General features: G+C 35.6%; 1 protein-coding gene across 1 annotated transcript; it reads left to right on the top strand.

The window, feature by feature from the left end:
• Nucleotides 1–317: 317 nt before the first annotated feature.
• LOC149158290 (bidirectional sugar transporter SWEET1a-like) lies at nucleotides 318–18,199 on the top strand. Its single transcript, XM_089433938.1, has 6 exons — nucleotides 318–805; nucleotides 16,495–16,714; nucleotides 16,787–16,945; nucleotides 17,349–17,468; nucleotides 17,811–17,930; nucleotides 18,152–18,199. The coding sequence occupies exons 1-6, from the start codon at nucleotides 318–320 to the stop codon at nucleotides 18,197–18,199; spliced, it is 1,155 nt and encodes a 384-aa protein (XP_089290064.1).
• The last annotated feature ends 491 nt before the right edge of the window (nucleotides 18,200–18,690 follow it).

Below are 18,690 nucleotides of genomic sequence, written 5' to 3'. Positions count from 1 at the left end.
AAATTAAATAACTTTAATGAAGTTTATTTTTTTTTAAAGATTAAAATTTTTGTGGGCCAAATTTACCGACTACGTCCACAGTGGGAATGGTGGGCCCAGTAATGCTCACGGTGGCCAAACGGGCTCGTAGGTTAGGGGCGGTGGCGCTGGCTAGCTGCTTGCCCCACCCCGGTGGTCCAACAACCCGTGGAGGTGGTGGGATGATTCCCAGAGTCGCCTCGCCGCCCCCGCAGGTCGTTGGGCCATCGAAGTGGGGCAGAGGCTATCTGCAACTCCCCACCCCACCCCGACATCCCAACAGCCTGTAGAGGTGGCCCATGCGGGCCGTTGGGCCACCAGGTAGGCGTAAAGGTTGTCTGCAGCCCCCTGCCCCACCCCGGTGGCCCAACGACCTATGGTTGTGGCGACTGATTCCGGGAATCGCCCCATCACCCACGCGGGCCATTGGGTCATTGGGGTGTGTTAGAGGCTGTTCGCAGCCTCTCGCCCCACCCTGGTGGCCCAATAGCGCGCGGGGTTGGCAGTCGATTCTGAGAATTGTCCCGTCACCCTCGCGGGCCATTAGACCACCGGGTTGGGGCAGAGGCTGTCCACAACCCCCCGCCCACCTCGGCAGCCCAACAGCCCTTGGGGGTGGTGGTCAATTCCAAGAATCACTCTGCCACCCCTACAAGCCATTGGGCCGTCAAGGTTGGGCTGTGGCTGGGGTTCGGGAGTGGGGGCAATTGTTTGGCTGTCAAGGTGTGTTAGGGGGGCTGGTCCCAATGGCCATCTCCGTTGGCCAGCTGATTTTTAGGGCGCGGGGGTAGGGAAATGTATTTTTCTAATTTCTTATATTATTTAAATTTTTATGGTTTATAAAATTAATCATCATTTATCATTTTCATTGTTAATTTAAGTTATTATATTTTTGTGATTTATTGATTTATATGTGTCATTTTTCAAGAAAATGGTATCAAAGAAGATTTATGTGATTCTTTCTAGACCGAAGAATCTTAAAGGTGGATCTTCAAAAACATTGGTGAAGGAACCCCACCTGAGCTGATGGCTACAAATCTTTCAAGTGCCTCAAGCGATAAGAAGATAATTTCATACTGGAAGAAATCAAAAGAAGTGAAACTTCCATCAAATGTCTGATATGTGAAAGAAAGAGAAAGCCAAAATGTGCAAATATATCTATATGTTGATATACCTAATGATAATGGAATTTATGAGGTGATAGGAAAGGTCATAGACATGTGTTCGGTACCAGATAGTGAAGTTGTTTACATACTTACAAAACCTCCCAAGTCACATGAAACGATTAAATACTAGTTATCATATTCATTATATGACACGAGAGAGGTATCTACAAATTTGTGTAAACAAATCGTAAATGAGATGACATAAAATATTGTAAGTATTTTTATTTATATTTTTGTTTTGCATTCTTGTAACTGTCTCACTATATTTTTTGTTTTTATTGACATATGATATCTTGTTTGGCATAATTTTGATGAAATTTGTTCAATTAGGTTGGGAGGCATTCATTTCATAGAGTGTGATATTATGAAAGTTGCTAGCAATTTTTACTAAGTGTCAGAAGAAGATATGACAAACAAGCAAAATGTAGTAATTCATGATGCTACAAAACTACATGCAAGGTATCAGAAAATAAAGCCTCTAGTGGATAAATCTAGCAAAGGTAGACAAGTTACTTTGAAGACGAGGAAGTTGAAACTGGCTGTGAAGAATATGTTGTCATTATTGAGGATGACATTGGGAAATGAGAAGAGATGTAAAATACCAAAAGTAACAATGCCCAAGAATAAATCTGTTCTAGTTAATGATGAGAATGTTATGAGGAAGAAAAGTAAATTTGAACATTTTGAACTAGTCATTACCAACAACCAATAACCTAGTGAAATTTCAAAAAAAATCAAAGAAATCATTACACCAGGAGCTGATTTAGAGGATGGCATTATCAAAACAAAACAAAATGCCATTCGACAGAACTTGAAAAAGAGAAACTTAATTGAGGGTGGTTGTACATTTCAGCTTTATGCTAGACAAATCTATAAGGCAAGTCAAGGACAATGTAAATATCAAATTAGAAAGCCACACCATCTACATGTTCATAGCTTGAAGACATTGATGAGGTACAATCCATATGCTCATGTGGTTAATTATATGCTTCTTGTTGATATAGTTCAAGTTCCCAACAAAGAAGCATTTGATAAGTCAAAAATTTTTAAATACAATTATTACATGCTTAGGGGGAACCATTTTATAGAAGCTCAAAGACAATTGATGGAGGAATATCCGAATAACCCACGTTTTGAAACAATGAAATGTATCATTTATGCTAGTTTATCAGATATAGAAGCAAAGTTAGTGGCATGGGATCATAATTCAGATAATGAATATAGGATGTCTATGACTTTCATCCAAAGGGTTAGATTTATTCACAGTGAATTTGAAGTAAAATGTGGTGGCGATAGGATAAATGTTACTGTAGATTTATGAAAGTAATGTTGTATTGAAATAGGCTATCAAATCGAAGAGAAAATCAATTCAAAAGGCGGCAAAGGTAGCAAAGTTAGTGATTTATTCATAGGTGTTGATAACATTTTCTAGTTGGCATTTAGAATTGGAGAGATATGGGAGTTAATTAATGATATTTTTAGCATGTGGGAGAACATTGGCATTAAAAACTAGAAGGTCAGAAGGTCTAAAGCACTGATATGTAGCAATAGTAAATCAAGTCCTGAAATAAAGTAGCTTCCAAAAGATATGACTATGACACCTTGGAGAGCATTGCAAGGAGTCAAGGATGAAAAACATGTCAAAGCAATATTATCTCATGTTAGGTCAGAGGAACTATCATTAGAGGAAATGTCTGAGGAATTTCAAAAGTAAGTTTGTTGAATTATTTTTATTTATTTCTAGATTATAATTTTCTTTTAAATATAACATATTTTTCTTGGTAGTATTTGTTATACATATCATTATATTAAATTTTTTTACTTTATCTATGCAATCACAAATTTTACATGAAAATTCAAGAACAAATGGTTAAATTGTTGAATGAAGATAGTTGGGATGATGTTGTATGCAACTATCCAGATTCAAGTTCTACATCAACAATAATTTTTTTATCTTGCATTTAAAAGGTACGTTGATTTATACATTCATTTTTATTCATCTGTATACTATTTTTAATTTATAACTTACACATATGAAGAAGGATGCAAATGGAGCACCAGATAGTTTTAGAACCTTTATTAAAAAAGTTAAGATCAAAAGACTGAAGAAGCAACATCTTAAGAATGTTGAACTTGATCCAACTCTTACTCATTTCATTTGGAATGGGATTGACACTATTCAATATCAAGTAATACAAGGCGACTGTGAAGACATTGCGAAACTCATACCTAAAATGGATTATGCCCTAGTGATTGCAAATATTCTCCATGGTTTCAATATTCCAAACATTGACTATGATAGTGACCCTTATACTTATTAGGCTCTTAGTAAAGTGGCTGCATGATTTCTAGAAGTCACGTCATCACCATTATGGAGATTTGTGACATTTCATTCAAACACACAATTGGCAATGTTATTGTCAAGCTTCAACGGGAAAACAAATTCAAGGATGCAGCTTACATGATAAGATGTTTAAAATGTATATTTGATTAATGATAAAAAAATCATTTATGTACATGTTAATTGAACTTTTACTATTTTATGTTACGGGCAAAAGTCAAATCTTCTTAACCGTGAAGATCAACTATTTATAAATGGTTGTGAGTTCATCCATATTGATAGTTGGGAAAAGGATGATAGCTATATGTCTATGATTTTTAATTGGGTAAATGGAAAGAGTTGTAGCTAAATACTGACTTATGATGTTGTTGTGAGAAAACTAACAAGAAAAAGGAGATATAGTTAACATTTATCAAAAACCACAGTTATTGATTAACTATCTTATAGACATATGTTCAAATGAAGGAGATTGGGTTCTGGATTTATTTTCTATCTAAGGTAAGTTTTATTATATGGAAGTGAATTTCAATATGTTATTTCTTAATTTATATGTCATTGTACTAATTTACTTCATTATTTCTTTTTTGCTTGATAATTAGGTACAACACTAGCATGTTGCTTTCAAAAAGGAAGAAATTGCATTGCCATTGAAAAAGATCCAATACAGTGCAATTTTATTCAGCAAATAACTAATGCTCTTCAATCTCTTCCATATGCAATGCAAGAAATTGGGTTGAAGAAAGCGGACTTTAGTGAATCACGTGTGGAAAAAAAGGCAAAGGAACCCCAACCACCATTACATGGAATGATTGGAAAGGCATACATTGGGAGATTTGCAGACATCAAAGATTCATTAGAAGAGGAAAATGAGCAAAATGAGGCAAAAAATATTATGGAAGAAGACAATGAAGAAACTCTAGAGGATGAAGAGTTTAGATTATGTGACATTGTTGATTAACTTTAAGTTATGCTTGGAAATCAAGCTCATTTTCTGTAACTATTAATTAGTTATACTTATAATGTTTTGACTTTGACATTTTATGAGAAGAATAAGCACTCAATTAAGGTTGTTATGCGCTCAATATTTGTATTATGTAAATTTCACATTAATTTTTATGTTAATCATTAATTTTTGAAAAAAACAGTGATTATTATTATTTTTTTGACATGAAATTCATAAAAAAAAAACTATTATTTAACCATTTTTAGTTAAAATTTTCCTATAAAAATTGTGATCTTGACATTTCTTTTCTAGCAAAAAAATTACAAAAAATTATCAAAGCATGTAGTTTTTTAGTTATATTTATGTTAAAAATGGTTATTTTGATGTCAATTGTTAAAAATTATTGTCTTTTAGAGACAATTATTTCACGTGGATTGAAAAATTAATTAACGATGTATAAATATGTAGAATATTGAAAATTCAAAATATCAACCTTCTTCTTTAAATATGCAAAACAATTAAAACCTCACTACAAAAAAATAAATAAAAAAAATATGGAGAAGAAGACCACTTCAAAAATTATTATATTTAGACAATAATTATTTACATTTCATACATTAGAAAATTTAAATTCAAAAAATAGGTCTTTAAAAAAAAGGGCCTGATGTAGAATTACTAATTTTTGAAATCGGCATGAAAATCACTACCATTTTAAAACGCAATGTACATAAAATAAATTAAAGTTCCAAAAACTATGCTCTAAAAAAACATGTGTGTTTTTCATCACCCCTTTTCAAAATCAAGTCATTTTTTTGCTATCTCTATGAAATAGGTAACAATATCAATTCTCGTTTCAAAGTTTACATTGTTTAGAGGTTCCCACATCGAAATCATCTATTTCTCTAGATCTCCAAAAAATTTTGGACAATCATTCCAAGGTATTTGAGACTCTCAAAGGCCTCCCACCTATTTGTGACCATGATCATACTATTAATTTGATTCCAGGAAGTGTTCGTCCAAACATTAGGCCTTACATATATCCCTATACCCAAAAGAGTGAAATTGAACATATGGTTGCAGAAATGCTAGAGACTAGTATAATTCAACCTAGTGAAAGTTCTTTATCTAATCCACTAGTATTTGTGCACAAGAAAGATGGATCATGGTTCATGTGTCCAGATTATAGGGGCCTCAATAAGCTCACTATTATAGATAAATTTCCCATTCTTGCCATTGATGAATTATTGGATGAATTACATGGAGTAATTTACTTCACCAAGTTGGACCTTCGTTCAGGATATCATCAAATCAAAATGAAGATCGAAGACCTTCCAAGAACAACATTTAGAACTCGTGAGGGTCATTATGAATTTTTTGTCATGCCTTTTGGCCTTACCAATGCACCTTCTACATTTCAAGGTTTGATGAATTCCATTTTCAAACCCTTTATTAGAAAATTTGCGTCAATATTTTTTGATAATCTACAATAAGTCTTGGAAGGATCATGTTCAACATGTTGATAGAGTGCTCAAACTATTGCAGGATAAACAATTATATGCAAAAACCTCCAAATTTTTCTTTGGAGTACAAGAGGTGGAATATTTGGGTCATATTGTATCTCATGAAGGCGTTAAGTTAGACCCTAGCAAAATTAAAGCAATTCAGGAATTGAAACTCCCCACATCCATAAAGCATCAGAAAGGAATTCCTTAGTACAACTACAAAGTGAACTCGTTGAGCATCAACCCATTAAGACAAGAAAAAAATATTCTATAAACATATCAACTATGACTCAACTTGTGGGTTCTATTGTTCTACATACTAATCATGTATTGTAAAAGAATGAAGCAAAGAGGAATTTTCTTAATAGCCACAAACAATGTGATTGGAGATAAGATGCTTGTATAGGTAATCCACAAAACACAACACTCATAGCAAGCACATCCACAATTAATAAAAATACAACAACAACAAGAACAACATTGTCACCAGATTTCTACCCTAGCTTGGTAGACCAATAAATGATCTATCTAGAGGTCCATTTGATAGACCATACATTATTTGTGTCACAGTTCATCCACAGGCATTAGAGAGTATCTCTATCCTCAGACCTTTCTCATCATGGGTATGGGTCAACCACACAAAACCCTTGCCATCGAAGTCTATCTATTAGGCCATGCACTGTAAGTATCACATTTAGGCCACAAGCATAACAAGTTACCCTTGTACCTTAATTAATAATAGTTATGGGTCCACCACATCAAATCCTTGCAATGAAATTCCATTTTCTAGGCCATGCACTCTCAGTATCACAGTTAGGCCAAAATCATTATGGGTTATCTCTATCCCCAGACCTTCATTCATTATGGTTAGAGGTAAACCACACAAAGCTCTTGCCATTGAAGTATATTTTCTAGCTTTCACACTATCAATATCATAGTTGACATACAAACATTACAAGGTATCTCTATCCTAGAATCTTTGTTCGTCATGGATATGGGTCATTTACAAACCCTTAGTTATGGGTCAACCATGCAAATCCTTTCTCATCAATAAAACTTGGTTTTGGGTCATCCACAAACAAACAATTATGATCATATCCAAAAATTACTTCTTGAGAAGGAACTTCACACAGCATGTACCATTGCTTCCTAAGGTGGGAGGATTGATCCAAATGGGAATTGGAATCCACCCATGGTATTGACTAATGGTATTTACCCATGGCATCTACCTATGGTATCTACCCATGAAATTTACCCATGGTATTGTAACTCAAAAAATGCTATAATAACAAGGCTCACTTTATAAATGGATAGATTCATGCATGCAATGTAGTTGTAACACTTTCCTTTATTTTTATGAAAGTTTCTTTGTGCGTTTTCTATGTTTCTTCTTCTCTCTCAATGTTATCATATCTTGGCCCCTAAGATTCAACTCAAACATATTTCTTGAGTGTTGGATTTTGTAATCTTCTCTTCCGACTACCCTGACTTTGAAATGTTAAGCACAACAACAGTAAAACATGCAACTCGAAATATAAATAATGAATCCATAGTATGTGCAGGTGTGTACTAGTGGTCCAATGGAAAAATGAGTCCAAAAGCATAAATATGTAATATTTGATGGCCATCTCACTCACTTTTTTTTTAATATTTCAAAATGGATCTTTTACTTTTATTTTTAAATCAAGACCTCTAACGAATTTCTATCTAATCAAAGTAAGCTTAAAATTCCAAAAGAGTGGAATAAAATTGAAAGAAACCATGTAAATGACAAGTGTTGCATGCAGTCGGTAGTCCCTGCCATAAGCGAATGGCCTCCCTCAAGCACAAATGAATGAAGCCCTTTTTTGATTTGTGCACCATTTCTCGTGCTTTCGGCAAAGAAGCTAGCTGACATCGATTCATGTGGGTGTTGCGCGGGACGATCATACTATCATAATGGTGCTTGAAAAAGTCTTGGATAATATTTTACAGGCATTGTGGATTGTTTTGCTTCTTTAACGATAGTTACACCAAGTATCAAATAGACAAATCTAATCAGTGAATGGAATTTTAAATTTATGTTAATGTAAATTCGATAACAGTGATTATTTTTTAATACACTCGATTTTAGGTTTTGAATATTTTAGAAACGGTTAAATTTCTTTGTATTTATATATGTAATTTTTTTATAATAATTTCTTTGTATTCAGATATGTAATTTTTTTATAATAATGGATTGAAAGCAGTTATTTTCAGAAGAAGAAAAATATGATATTCTATTTATTTTAAATTTTCATTTGCAATTAAAACGAAAACTATTCTATATTCAATATGACCTAAAATTTTTATTTACAATTAAAAAAAACTATTCTATATTCAATATGACCTAATATATGATAAAAATTAAGCTTGTTTAGGAAAATAATCAATTATTAGCTAACTGAGATCATAAAAAATGGTATGTTTGGTTTTTATAATTATTTACTTCACGAATCAGATATGATGTAAAAATCACAAAGAAATAAAATTACTAACTTTTATATTAAAAATAGTTTTTATATGAACCTCCAGTATATACGTCATTTATTACAGATATAAAGACACTGAGCGTAGGAAAGGACGTGGGGCAAGGATTTGGGGAGTGCATGCAACCCACCTGTCACATCATTGCTATTTCATAACCTCATAAACTCTTCCTAATTTCTTAATGGATGTGTGTGTCCTCTCCTGTTAGTCGAGCGGCTAGCGTGTTGTGGACTCCCAGGCTTGCATGCAAGCCACGTGTCCCCTTTTCTTCTTTTGTAAATGAAATTTGACCATCCTTCTTATCTTAGTGTGTTGGCCTCAATCGATTGACATTTGACTGCAGATCAAGAGGTCATTGGTTCGAACTGGGTTGGGCCCTCTTCCATTTCGACTTTGGCTTTGGCTATGCAAGTTCACAGGTTTGAACCTGGTTGGGTTCTCAAGTTTCTGGATGTAAATTTAAATTTCTAAATACAAGAACCTGTGGGTTGGGCCCTCTTCCAAACACGCTAGCAACATTGGGCACTAAATCCTCTAACACGCGACACAATCCAGTGTGGCAAACAAATGATTGAATCAATCTCTCTGAAGGAAACGCAATACAAGATGGTTGATGAAGGCAACGGAGTACAAGATGGTTGATGTAATTTGTTTGCGATAGGAGGAAATGAGTAGCTGTAGTGGATCGCCCGCTTAAACAGATAATAATAACAAAGCTGGAAGTGGAAGTGGAAGCAGTGTTATAAATGCAGCGCTCAAGGCATTATGTGTGGCTAGAGGGGTTTACATGATTAGGAAATTCTCCAAGTTCACCACTCGGCAGGATCAGACGCGAATTGTTGCAGAAGCCCTCTGCGGAGAGAAGGTTTCTATATCCACTTGTCCTATTGATTTCATTAGTGGAAAATGCTTGGTTTAATTCACGGTTAAAATACAAACGAAATTGAATTAGTTATTTGCTTCTATCAGTCATCAAGCGAGCAAGCAGCAGGGCATTCTATGACCTATTTCAATCTCAGGTATGGTGTTCATCTCAGCCTTTTATTCTTTATCTATTTGGATTCCTGGTAGCAAGAAAATAGTACTATGGTGGCAACACGTATCTTATGAAAACTTCATTTTATTTTAGTTGGCAGTTTAAAATAGATCTGGTATGGTGGTCGAAGCAACACGTATCTTATCAGCAATATATTTTATTTTAGTCACAGAAAAGAACACCTAGCTTGAGAAAAAACACCAGGGGTTCCTTGTATAAAATCAGCGGCATCTGTATAAAAATATCATTCAGCTCTATGAATTATAAATAACCATAGTCTTTCAAAACGTAAAGTATAAATATTAAACAGCAGAATGTATGAACTGTAAATAACAATTTAATTAGGGTTTTAACTGAAAGTGTGAATAAAACGACAACATTCAGCTGAGAGAATTGTTGCAAAAGGAAAAAATTGTAGCATTTCTTATTTGGAAATGCGGTATTCTACGATCTTCTGCATCAATGCTTTGTATTCATGCTTTGTATTCGGTTAGTTGTAATTTTTTTAATTAAAATCTTTTACTTTAAGTTGACGTCTATATGTTTCCTCTGCGATTCTCACTGGCTCTTCAAATGATTCCGAATCCGAGTATGGGAAGAAAACTGTGTTTCCACCGCATCAGATTCCATCACTTTTGTATTTTGTTGTTTTAAAATCTGATTTCCAGAATATCCAGCTGGTTAAGCGAGGCAATTCTGTAAATCCCTTAGCTAAACTTGTGTGTAAAGGGAAAAGAATGTTGGAATTTAATTCCAATTGCAACGATGAACAGTTGGACAGGAATTTAATTTGCAGTAAATACTCCAGGCTGTTCGGTGCATCAAAGTCACGCCTGATATTTTGCACATTAATGTGCATTAAACTCTCAGAATTGAATTCCCCTGCAACCGCCTTGCTGCATTCATTACGGAGATAGGCATTAGAAGATATTTTGTATTAGTTTATTGTTTAAATCAGATATGTTTTAGCATATAAATACATCACACAACAGTTCTGTTTTAGGGTAAGCTGAAGAATTATACAGAGCGTGAAGATAAATTCTTCCAGAATATTGAAACGCACAGCAGTGCACAGTAGGAGTAGACATAACAACGTAGCAGATAGCAGAAAGGGAAAAATGCACAGTAGTGCAGATATTTTGAATGTAATTTGTTTTATTGTTGTTCGCTGAGAGAGAGGGACGAACCTGTAACAGTTAGTTTATTTTTAATAAAAACGAGTTATTTTTCTTGTTGTTGTTACACCGTCACCGTTGTTGTTACACGAGTTCCACCGTTGTTGCAACACCATTTCCAGTAAACGTTTTTCAGCTCTCTGTAAAAAACAGAGTGTAAAAATAGAGCATTTTTTTTTGTCTGTCTGTTATGGAATTATCTTAAATTGACAACATGGTATCAGAGCTGGTCTAGGCACTCAGTGAGTCAAGAACAGAGCTTGTTTTTCACTGTAGGAGCTGTAGAGAAAGTTTTTGCTTGTTTTCATTATACAATCAGTATCTCTTCTTTACCAATACAGGTTAAGATGGGAGATGCTGGAACATGTTTGAAAAATTTCCAACTGCCACAGTTTAATGGGAAAAATCACAGTTATTGGTCCATAATAATGAAAGCATTGCTTGCTTCTCAAGGACTATGGGAGCTGGTTGAAACTGGCTATGCTGAACCTGCAGATGCAACAACACTGGCTGCTTTGACAGTAGCCGAAAGAGACCAGTTGAAGCGCGACAGAAAAAAGGATGCCAAAGCCCTCTTTTTCCTCTTCCAATCAATACATGAAAGTGTTTTTCCACGGATTGCAGCAACAATATCTAAGGAGGCATGGGATATTCTCAAAACTTCCTATTAAGGCATGGAGAAGGTGAAGACTGCAAAGTTGCAGATGTTAAGGAGAGACTTTGAAAATCTCAGCATGAAGGAATCTGATACAATAGATTCGTTCTTCACTCAAGTTATTGGCTTGATAACCTAGATAAGATCTCATGGTGAGATTCTTGAAGATAGAAGGATTGTAGAGAAAATCTTGAGATGTTTACCTTCAAGGTTTGAATCTATTGTGGTAGCAATAGAAGAAACAAAATATCTCTCATAGTTCACGGTAGATGAGCTGAGTGCTTCTCTTTTGTCTCATGAACACAGACTGAGTAGAGGAACAGATTCCTCATTTGAGCAAGCATTCAAGACTCAGATATCTTTTGGCCAAAGAAGAGGTCGAGGCAGAGAAAATAATAGAGGTCATGGAAGAAGCCAAAACAGAGGCAAAAATTATCCTGCTAGCACAAGTGGAAGGAGCTGCAATCAGAACCAAGCTGAAGGTTCAAGCAAACAACAAGCTCATGGACAAAGGTATGACAAATCCCAAGTCCAATGTCATTATTGTAAGAAATATGGGCATTATGCCAATGAATGCAAGAAAAAACAAAATGACATGAATAATAGATAGAATGCTAATTTTGCAAATGAAGAAGATAAGAACCCAAAGAATGTGTTGTTAACATGTAACATAGCACAAGACAAACAAGAAGATTTTTGGTTCTTAGACTCAGGTTGTAGTAATCACATGTCTGGAAATATTGCAATGTTTGCCAATCTGGATGAAAATGTGAAATCTGAGGTAACAACAGGGACTGATGATAAGATATCTGTCAAGGGTAAGGACAGAGTTAGTATTCGAGAAAAAAATTGAGAACAGATGATTGTGCCAGAGGTATACTATGTACCCGGTCTGAAATGTAATATTTTGAGCATTGGATAGCTCATTGACAAAGGTTACAACGTGTTCTTCAAATATGATACATGTACAATGAGAGACATACCTCCAAGTAAGAAGATCATTGCACAGGTGCAGATGACTAGCAATAGAATGTTTCCTCTCAAACTCAGGGCAGATTTGAAGGAAGGAAGAACTATTGCGGCTGTAACACAAGAAGTCTTTCATGAACAAGTGAAAGATGTGAATTGGTTGGGGCATTTGAGATTTGTACATCTCAATTTCAGAGGCCTGAATCTGTTGCACAGAAAGGGAATGGTAAAGGGATTGCCGTTGATTGAGAAACCGAACAACCTTTGTGAAGGCTGCATCTTGGGCAAGCAACACAAAGAAGGCTTTCCAGCAGGAAAGAGTATAAGGGCAAAAGCACCCTTGAAAATTGTTCAATCTGATGTGTGCGGACCAATGCAAATACCATCATTTGCCGGAAATAAATATGTTTTAACCTTCATTGATGATTACACCAGAAAAACATGGGTGTATATGCTGAAACAGAAGAGTGAAGTGTTTGAGAAATTGCGCCACTTCAAAACTCTTGCTGAAAAGCAGTGTGGGCATTATATCAAAGTGCTCAGAACAAATAGAGGAGGAGAGTACATCTCCCAAGATTTTCTGCGTTTTTGCAGAGAGAATGGCATACAAAAGCAGTTCACCGCAAGGTATACACCTCAACAAAACGGTGTTGCTGAAAGAAAGAATAGGACCATTCTTGACATGGTCAGAAGTATGCTGAAGGAAAAACACTTGCCGCATGAGTATTGGGCAGAAGTTGTTACTTGCGCAGTTTACATCTTGAATAGATGCCCAACTAAAGCTGTCATGAACAGAATACCAGAAGAGGCATGGAGCGGTCAAAAGGAAACTGTCACTCACATGAGAGTATTCGGTTGTGTGGCATATTCACATGTACCGGATCAGCTAAGGCAAAAGATTGATAGTAAGGGGGAGAAGTGTGTCTTTGTTGGCTATTGTGATGAGTCAAAAGCATACAAACTCTATAATCCATCCACAAAGAAGTTAATAGTAAGTAGAGATGTGCAGTTCATTGAAGATGAAGCTTGGGATGGAAGCTTAGAAAAAACAGTGAATGTGAAGACAATTGTGTCTCATGAAGAAGAAGAGGAAGGGATAACAGCAAATAATCCTTCCTTGGTGGCTCCTCCTCCACCACATCAAGTACAACAAACCACACCACAAACTGGAATTCGAACAGCCTTAAGAAGTCAAGGAAGTGCTTGTCCAAGCACACCACAGGGATCGGAAATACCCTCAAGTTCGGATGGAACTCCAAGTACACTAAGAAGACCAAGATTCAGAAATCTGAATGAGATTTATGAAAAAGGAGAGGTAAGTAACAATATCGGTCTGAATTCATTATTTGCTTTGTATTGTCATATAGATGACCCAATTCATTTTGAAGATGTTGTAAAGGAAGATAAATGGATTGAAGCAATGAATGAAGAAATTGGTGCAATTGAGAAGAGTAAATCATGGGAGTTAGTGGACCTCCCTGAAGGCAAAGATGCCATTAGAGTTAAGTGGGTCTATAAGACCAAAAGCAATGCTGAAGGTAAGATTGACAGGCACAAAGCAAGACTTGTTGTGAAAGGCTACAAACAGCAACAAGGCAAAGACTATGATGAAAACTTTGCACCAGTAGCAAGGATGGAAACAATCAAAACAATGTTGTCTATTGCAGCACAACACAAATGGAAGATTTATCAGATGGATGTTAAATCTGCATTCCTGAATGGATTATTAAAAGAAGAGGTTTATGTTGATCAACCTCTGGGCTATGAAGTTGAAGGCCAAGAGCATAAAGTTTGTAAACTGAAGAAGGCTCTTTATGGGCTGAAGCAAGCTCCAAGAGCATGGTATAGCAGAATAGATACTTATCTGATTGAGAATGGGTTTGATAAGTGTGATGGTGAACCCACACTCTACATAAAACAAAATGACGGTAAGATTATTATTGTTGTTTTATATGTAGATGATCTGATTTTTACTAGCAATGATGCTTCTCTCATTGTTGATTTTAAAGCAGTCATGAAAAGTGAATTTGAAATAACTGACTTAGGCTTCTTAAGATATTTTCTTGGAATTGAGGTAGACCAAAGTGAAAATGGTGTTTTTATTTCTCAAGATAAATATGTAGAAGCAGCGTTGAAGAAATTTAATATGCAGAACAACAAAGCAGCTGTGACTCCAACTGTAGTGGGGTTGAATTGACCAAAGAAGACAACAACAAATATTTTGATCCAAAACTGTACAAGAACATAGTTGGCAGCCTTATGTACTTGACTGCAACTAGGCCGGACATTATGCACGCTGTGAGTTTAATCTCCAGATTTATGGAAAGACCGAAAGAGACTCAATGGCAGGCAGCCAAGAGGATTCTAAGGTATGTGAATGGAACGAAGGGGTTTGGTATTTTATAATCCTCTTCTGAAAGTTTCATGTTGACAGGTTACACTGAAAGTGATTGGGCAGGAAGTGTTGATGATAGGAAAAGCACATCAGGATATGTGTTTCATATGGGATCGGGAGCCATCTCATGGGCTTCCAAGAAGCAACCAGTTGTGTCTTTGTCAACAGCAGAGGTAGAGTATGTGGCAGCAACAACAGTTGCATGCCAAGCAGTATGGCTGAGAAGAGTTCTCAGAGATTTTTGTCATGAACAAGAAAAGGGCACAACCATTTACTGTGACAATAGCTCAGCAATAGAATTGTCTAAAAACTATGTTTTTCATAAAAGAACAAAGCACATAGACACCAAATTTCACTTCATACGTGAATTGGTTAATAATGGTGATATTGTTTTGCAGCACTGTAGAACAGAGGATCAGCTAGCTGACATCTTGAAAAAACCATTAGCAAAGAAAGGTTTTGATCATTTCAGGAAATGTCTGGGTATGCAGCAGTTGAAATTAAGGGGGAGTGTTGGAATTTAATTCCAACTGCAATGATGAACAGCTGGACAGGAATTTAATTTGCAGTAAATACTCCAAGTTGTTCGGTGCATCAAAGTCACGCCTGATATTTTGCTCATTAATGTGCATTAAACTCTCAGAATTGAATTCCCCTGCAACCGCCTTGATGCATTCATTACGGAGATAGGCATTAGAAGATATTTTGTATTAGTTTATTGTTTAAATCAGATATGTTTTAGCATATAAATACATCACACAACAGTTTTGTTTTAGGGTAAGCTGAAGAATTATACAGAGCGTAAAGATAAATTCTTCCAGAATATTGAAACGCACAACAATGCACAGCAGGAGTAGACGTAACAGCGTAGCAGATAGCAGAAAGGGGAAAATGCACATCAGTGCAGATATTTTCAATGTAATTTGTTTTATGGTTGTTTGCTGAGAGAGAGGGACGAACCTCTAACAGTTAGTTTATTTTTAATAAAAACAAGTTATTTTTCCTGTTGCTGTTACATCATCACCGTTGCTGTTACACCAGTTCCACCATTGCTGCAACACCAAACTATGTTGCTGCAACACCATTTCCAGTAAACATTTTTCAGCTTTCTGTAAAAAACAGAGGCATTTTTTTTTATGGAATTATCTTAAATTGCCAACAAATAAAAGCACGAAAACATCAAGGTATTTTACCGGATAATTCTGATTCTGAAGTGTGCTTCACCACAACAGTTACTATTCCGTGTAGATTGAAGTAGTTTGGCCCGTACATTTCCATCAAGATGTAGATCCTAAATATATGCAGAAATCATTGAATATTTCCGCAGAGACATCAGTATGGATTATATTTCATATTATAAAGCGCATCAGCATTTACATTAAAGTAGGTTGTATATTTCACACATGTACATTAGCTTATGTTGGAAATGAAGTGATTTAACGGGTTTGTTATGATAACTCCATGGATGGAGGCACTTTGAATTCCGATAATGACTCAGAGAAAAAAATTGAGACGCAATAGTTGAAAATTATACAAAATGCATTGACGCCACTCACCTTCAGTTCAAGAAGAGCGTGTTGAATGACCATCAGAATAATATCACTACAGTGTTCTGCACACGGCTTCCACAGAGGTGATTTATCATTAGTTTCCAACAGCACTACAGCAGGTTAACATTCTAACAATTTGATTAGGGAGATTTATGTACTCATTTAATGAGGAAACATATTGATGCATATGCAATTCGTAATTGTTTCTAGTTTATGATCCTATTGGTACTTTGCAGAATTACGTTCTGGAAGATTGTTAAGAACAAATCTACGCAACAGTTCTCTGGATTTCCGTATGTTTCCACGCTTTTGAATTGCTTACTTTCTGCATGGTATGGCATGCCGTTTGTATCACCCAATGACCTTCTTATGAGCACGGTTAACGGAACTGGGGCCGTCATAGAACTCTGCTATGCAATTGTGTTCATCTGCTATATTCGCGACAAGAAATACAGGGTAAGTATAGTATTGATTAATAAATTTGTTTTGAGGATGGTGATCCCCATTTGAATGATGGCAATGAAACAGGTGAAGATATTTGGCCTTCTGGTAGCTGTTCTCACCTTTTTTGCAATGGTCGTCCTGGTGTCGCTGTTGGCACTCCACGGAACAACTAGAAGGTTATTTTGCGGCTTCATTTGCGCCATCTTCTCCATCTGTATGTACGGATCTCCTCTGTCAGTAATGGTAAATCTCTTTACTTCCTCCTTATCAAAGCTAATTCTAATTTATGTTTTTCCTAAGAGAATATGTTTTTCCTTGATAGATTTAGGTTAAAATTAAAAAATAAAGTTTATCTTAAAACTAAAAAATAAAATATATGTCTTAAAAATAAAATATATATGTCTTAATAAACTTAATCGTAAAAACAAAATCTTATTTTAAAACTAAATTATTATTATTATTATTATTATTAAACTATAAAATAATATTTAGATTTTTGCAAAATAATGACACTGTTATATTGAATGTAATTCAATCTCATTAGAAATAAATCATTCTACCCAAATCTATAAAAATAGATACCTTCAAAAGTGAAAAAATGGTTTATATTTGAAGTGACCGGAAGCGTGATTTCGATGGTGTGCAGATGTTGGTGATTAAGACGAAGAGCGTAAAGTATATGCCATTCTTCCTGTCTCTCTTTGTCTTCCTATGCGGCACCTCCTGGTTCATATTTGGCCTCTTGGGAAACGATCCATTCGTTTATGTAGGTTTAACCATAGATGATAAATATATTGATTCACCATTTGGGTACATTTGATAAACAGTTTTGGGTTTCATGAATGAATAACCTTCCGCATAAAGATTTAATTATGTGTATTATCCTCTAATTTCTGGAAGCCCTCTATAAGAAAGAATAAAATAAATATTATTGAGCACACCACCTTCAGTACTCTATTATATTCCCTTACCTGCAATCTTTACCTTTGCAACCTAAAATTCTTATAAAACCGGAATTTAGAAAACTCTATTTTGACGTAACTCTATGTTAACGTTGTATTAATGAGATGGACCTGTTAATTTCTTAAATGGATTTATGTATCCACAGGTACCAAATGGGTCTGGAAGTGTGCTCGGAGCATTGCAGTTGATTCTGTATGTTATTTACAAAGACTGGAAGAAGAACAACAGTGATACATCGTCTCCTCCTCTAGAAATGGAGGGAAAGGTACAGGACGTTGATCAAATGACCGATGTCAGAAAAGGGATCTTATGTGTAGGCAAAAGCGAATTGTGCTCCTATAATGAAAACAATTTTGAAGAAGCATAACCAAATTCTCTGATAACAATTCAGGAAATTAAAAGAAGAAAGATGAAGAAATCAAATACCTGTTGAAACTGTTTCACAGGGGTGAAGCTCTAAAGCATTTGGGCACTTGCATTTATCAGGTGGGATCCCACTGTGCGTGGCTTCCCTGGCACATCTTCTGGGGTTGAGGCTATGTAACCAAAAGGTGGTCTCTAGCTCGATGTCATGTTGATGGCTTTGGTGTAGATCAAAAGAACTCACCAAAGTTAGAAACGAGTACACAGAGCTGAAAGGCTCCTCGCAGGGTTCTATGCTTGTGATATAAGCTTTGACAGGGTTCCATAGGCTGAAAGGTGGTCAACATGCAAATATCTCTATGAAAAAATGTCTAAATTAGGTTAACGTGGAACAAGCCCCAGAAAGAACTTAGGATAAGATGATATTGCAAACTTTGCCTCCACAGCCTACCACAACGTACTTTTGATAAGATGAGATTGGCTCAATATTTTGCATCGGGCAACGTGAAGGCTGTAATAAGACCTCAATCATTTGGGGAACCAAAAACTTTGGATAAAATTTTGTTGAATAAAATTGGGAGCATCAAACTTAGGTTAAAATGTGAAAACACCGAAAAAAAACGAGTCAAAATATCAATTAATGTTAGGTCAACGATCGATCT

The sequence above is a fragment of the Pinus tabuliformis genome, chromosome 5_2 (assembly GCF_031772625.1).
Source record: "Pinus tabuliformis cultivar Carrire ecotype Pingquan chromosome 5_2, CPIR1, whole genome shotgun sequence".
NCBI classification, from domain to species: domain Eukaryota; kingdom Viridiplantae; phylum Streptophyta; class Pinopsida; order Pinales; family Pinaceae; genus Pinus; species Pinus tabuliformis.
Note: the sequence above shows the minus strand (reverse complement) of the source record. Positions and strands in the feature narration are given on the sequence as shown.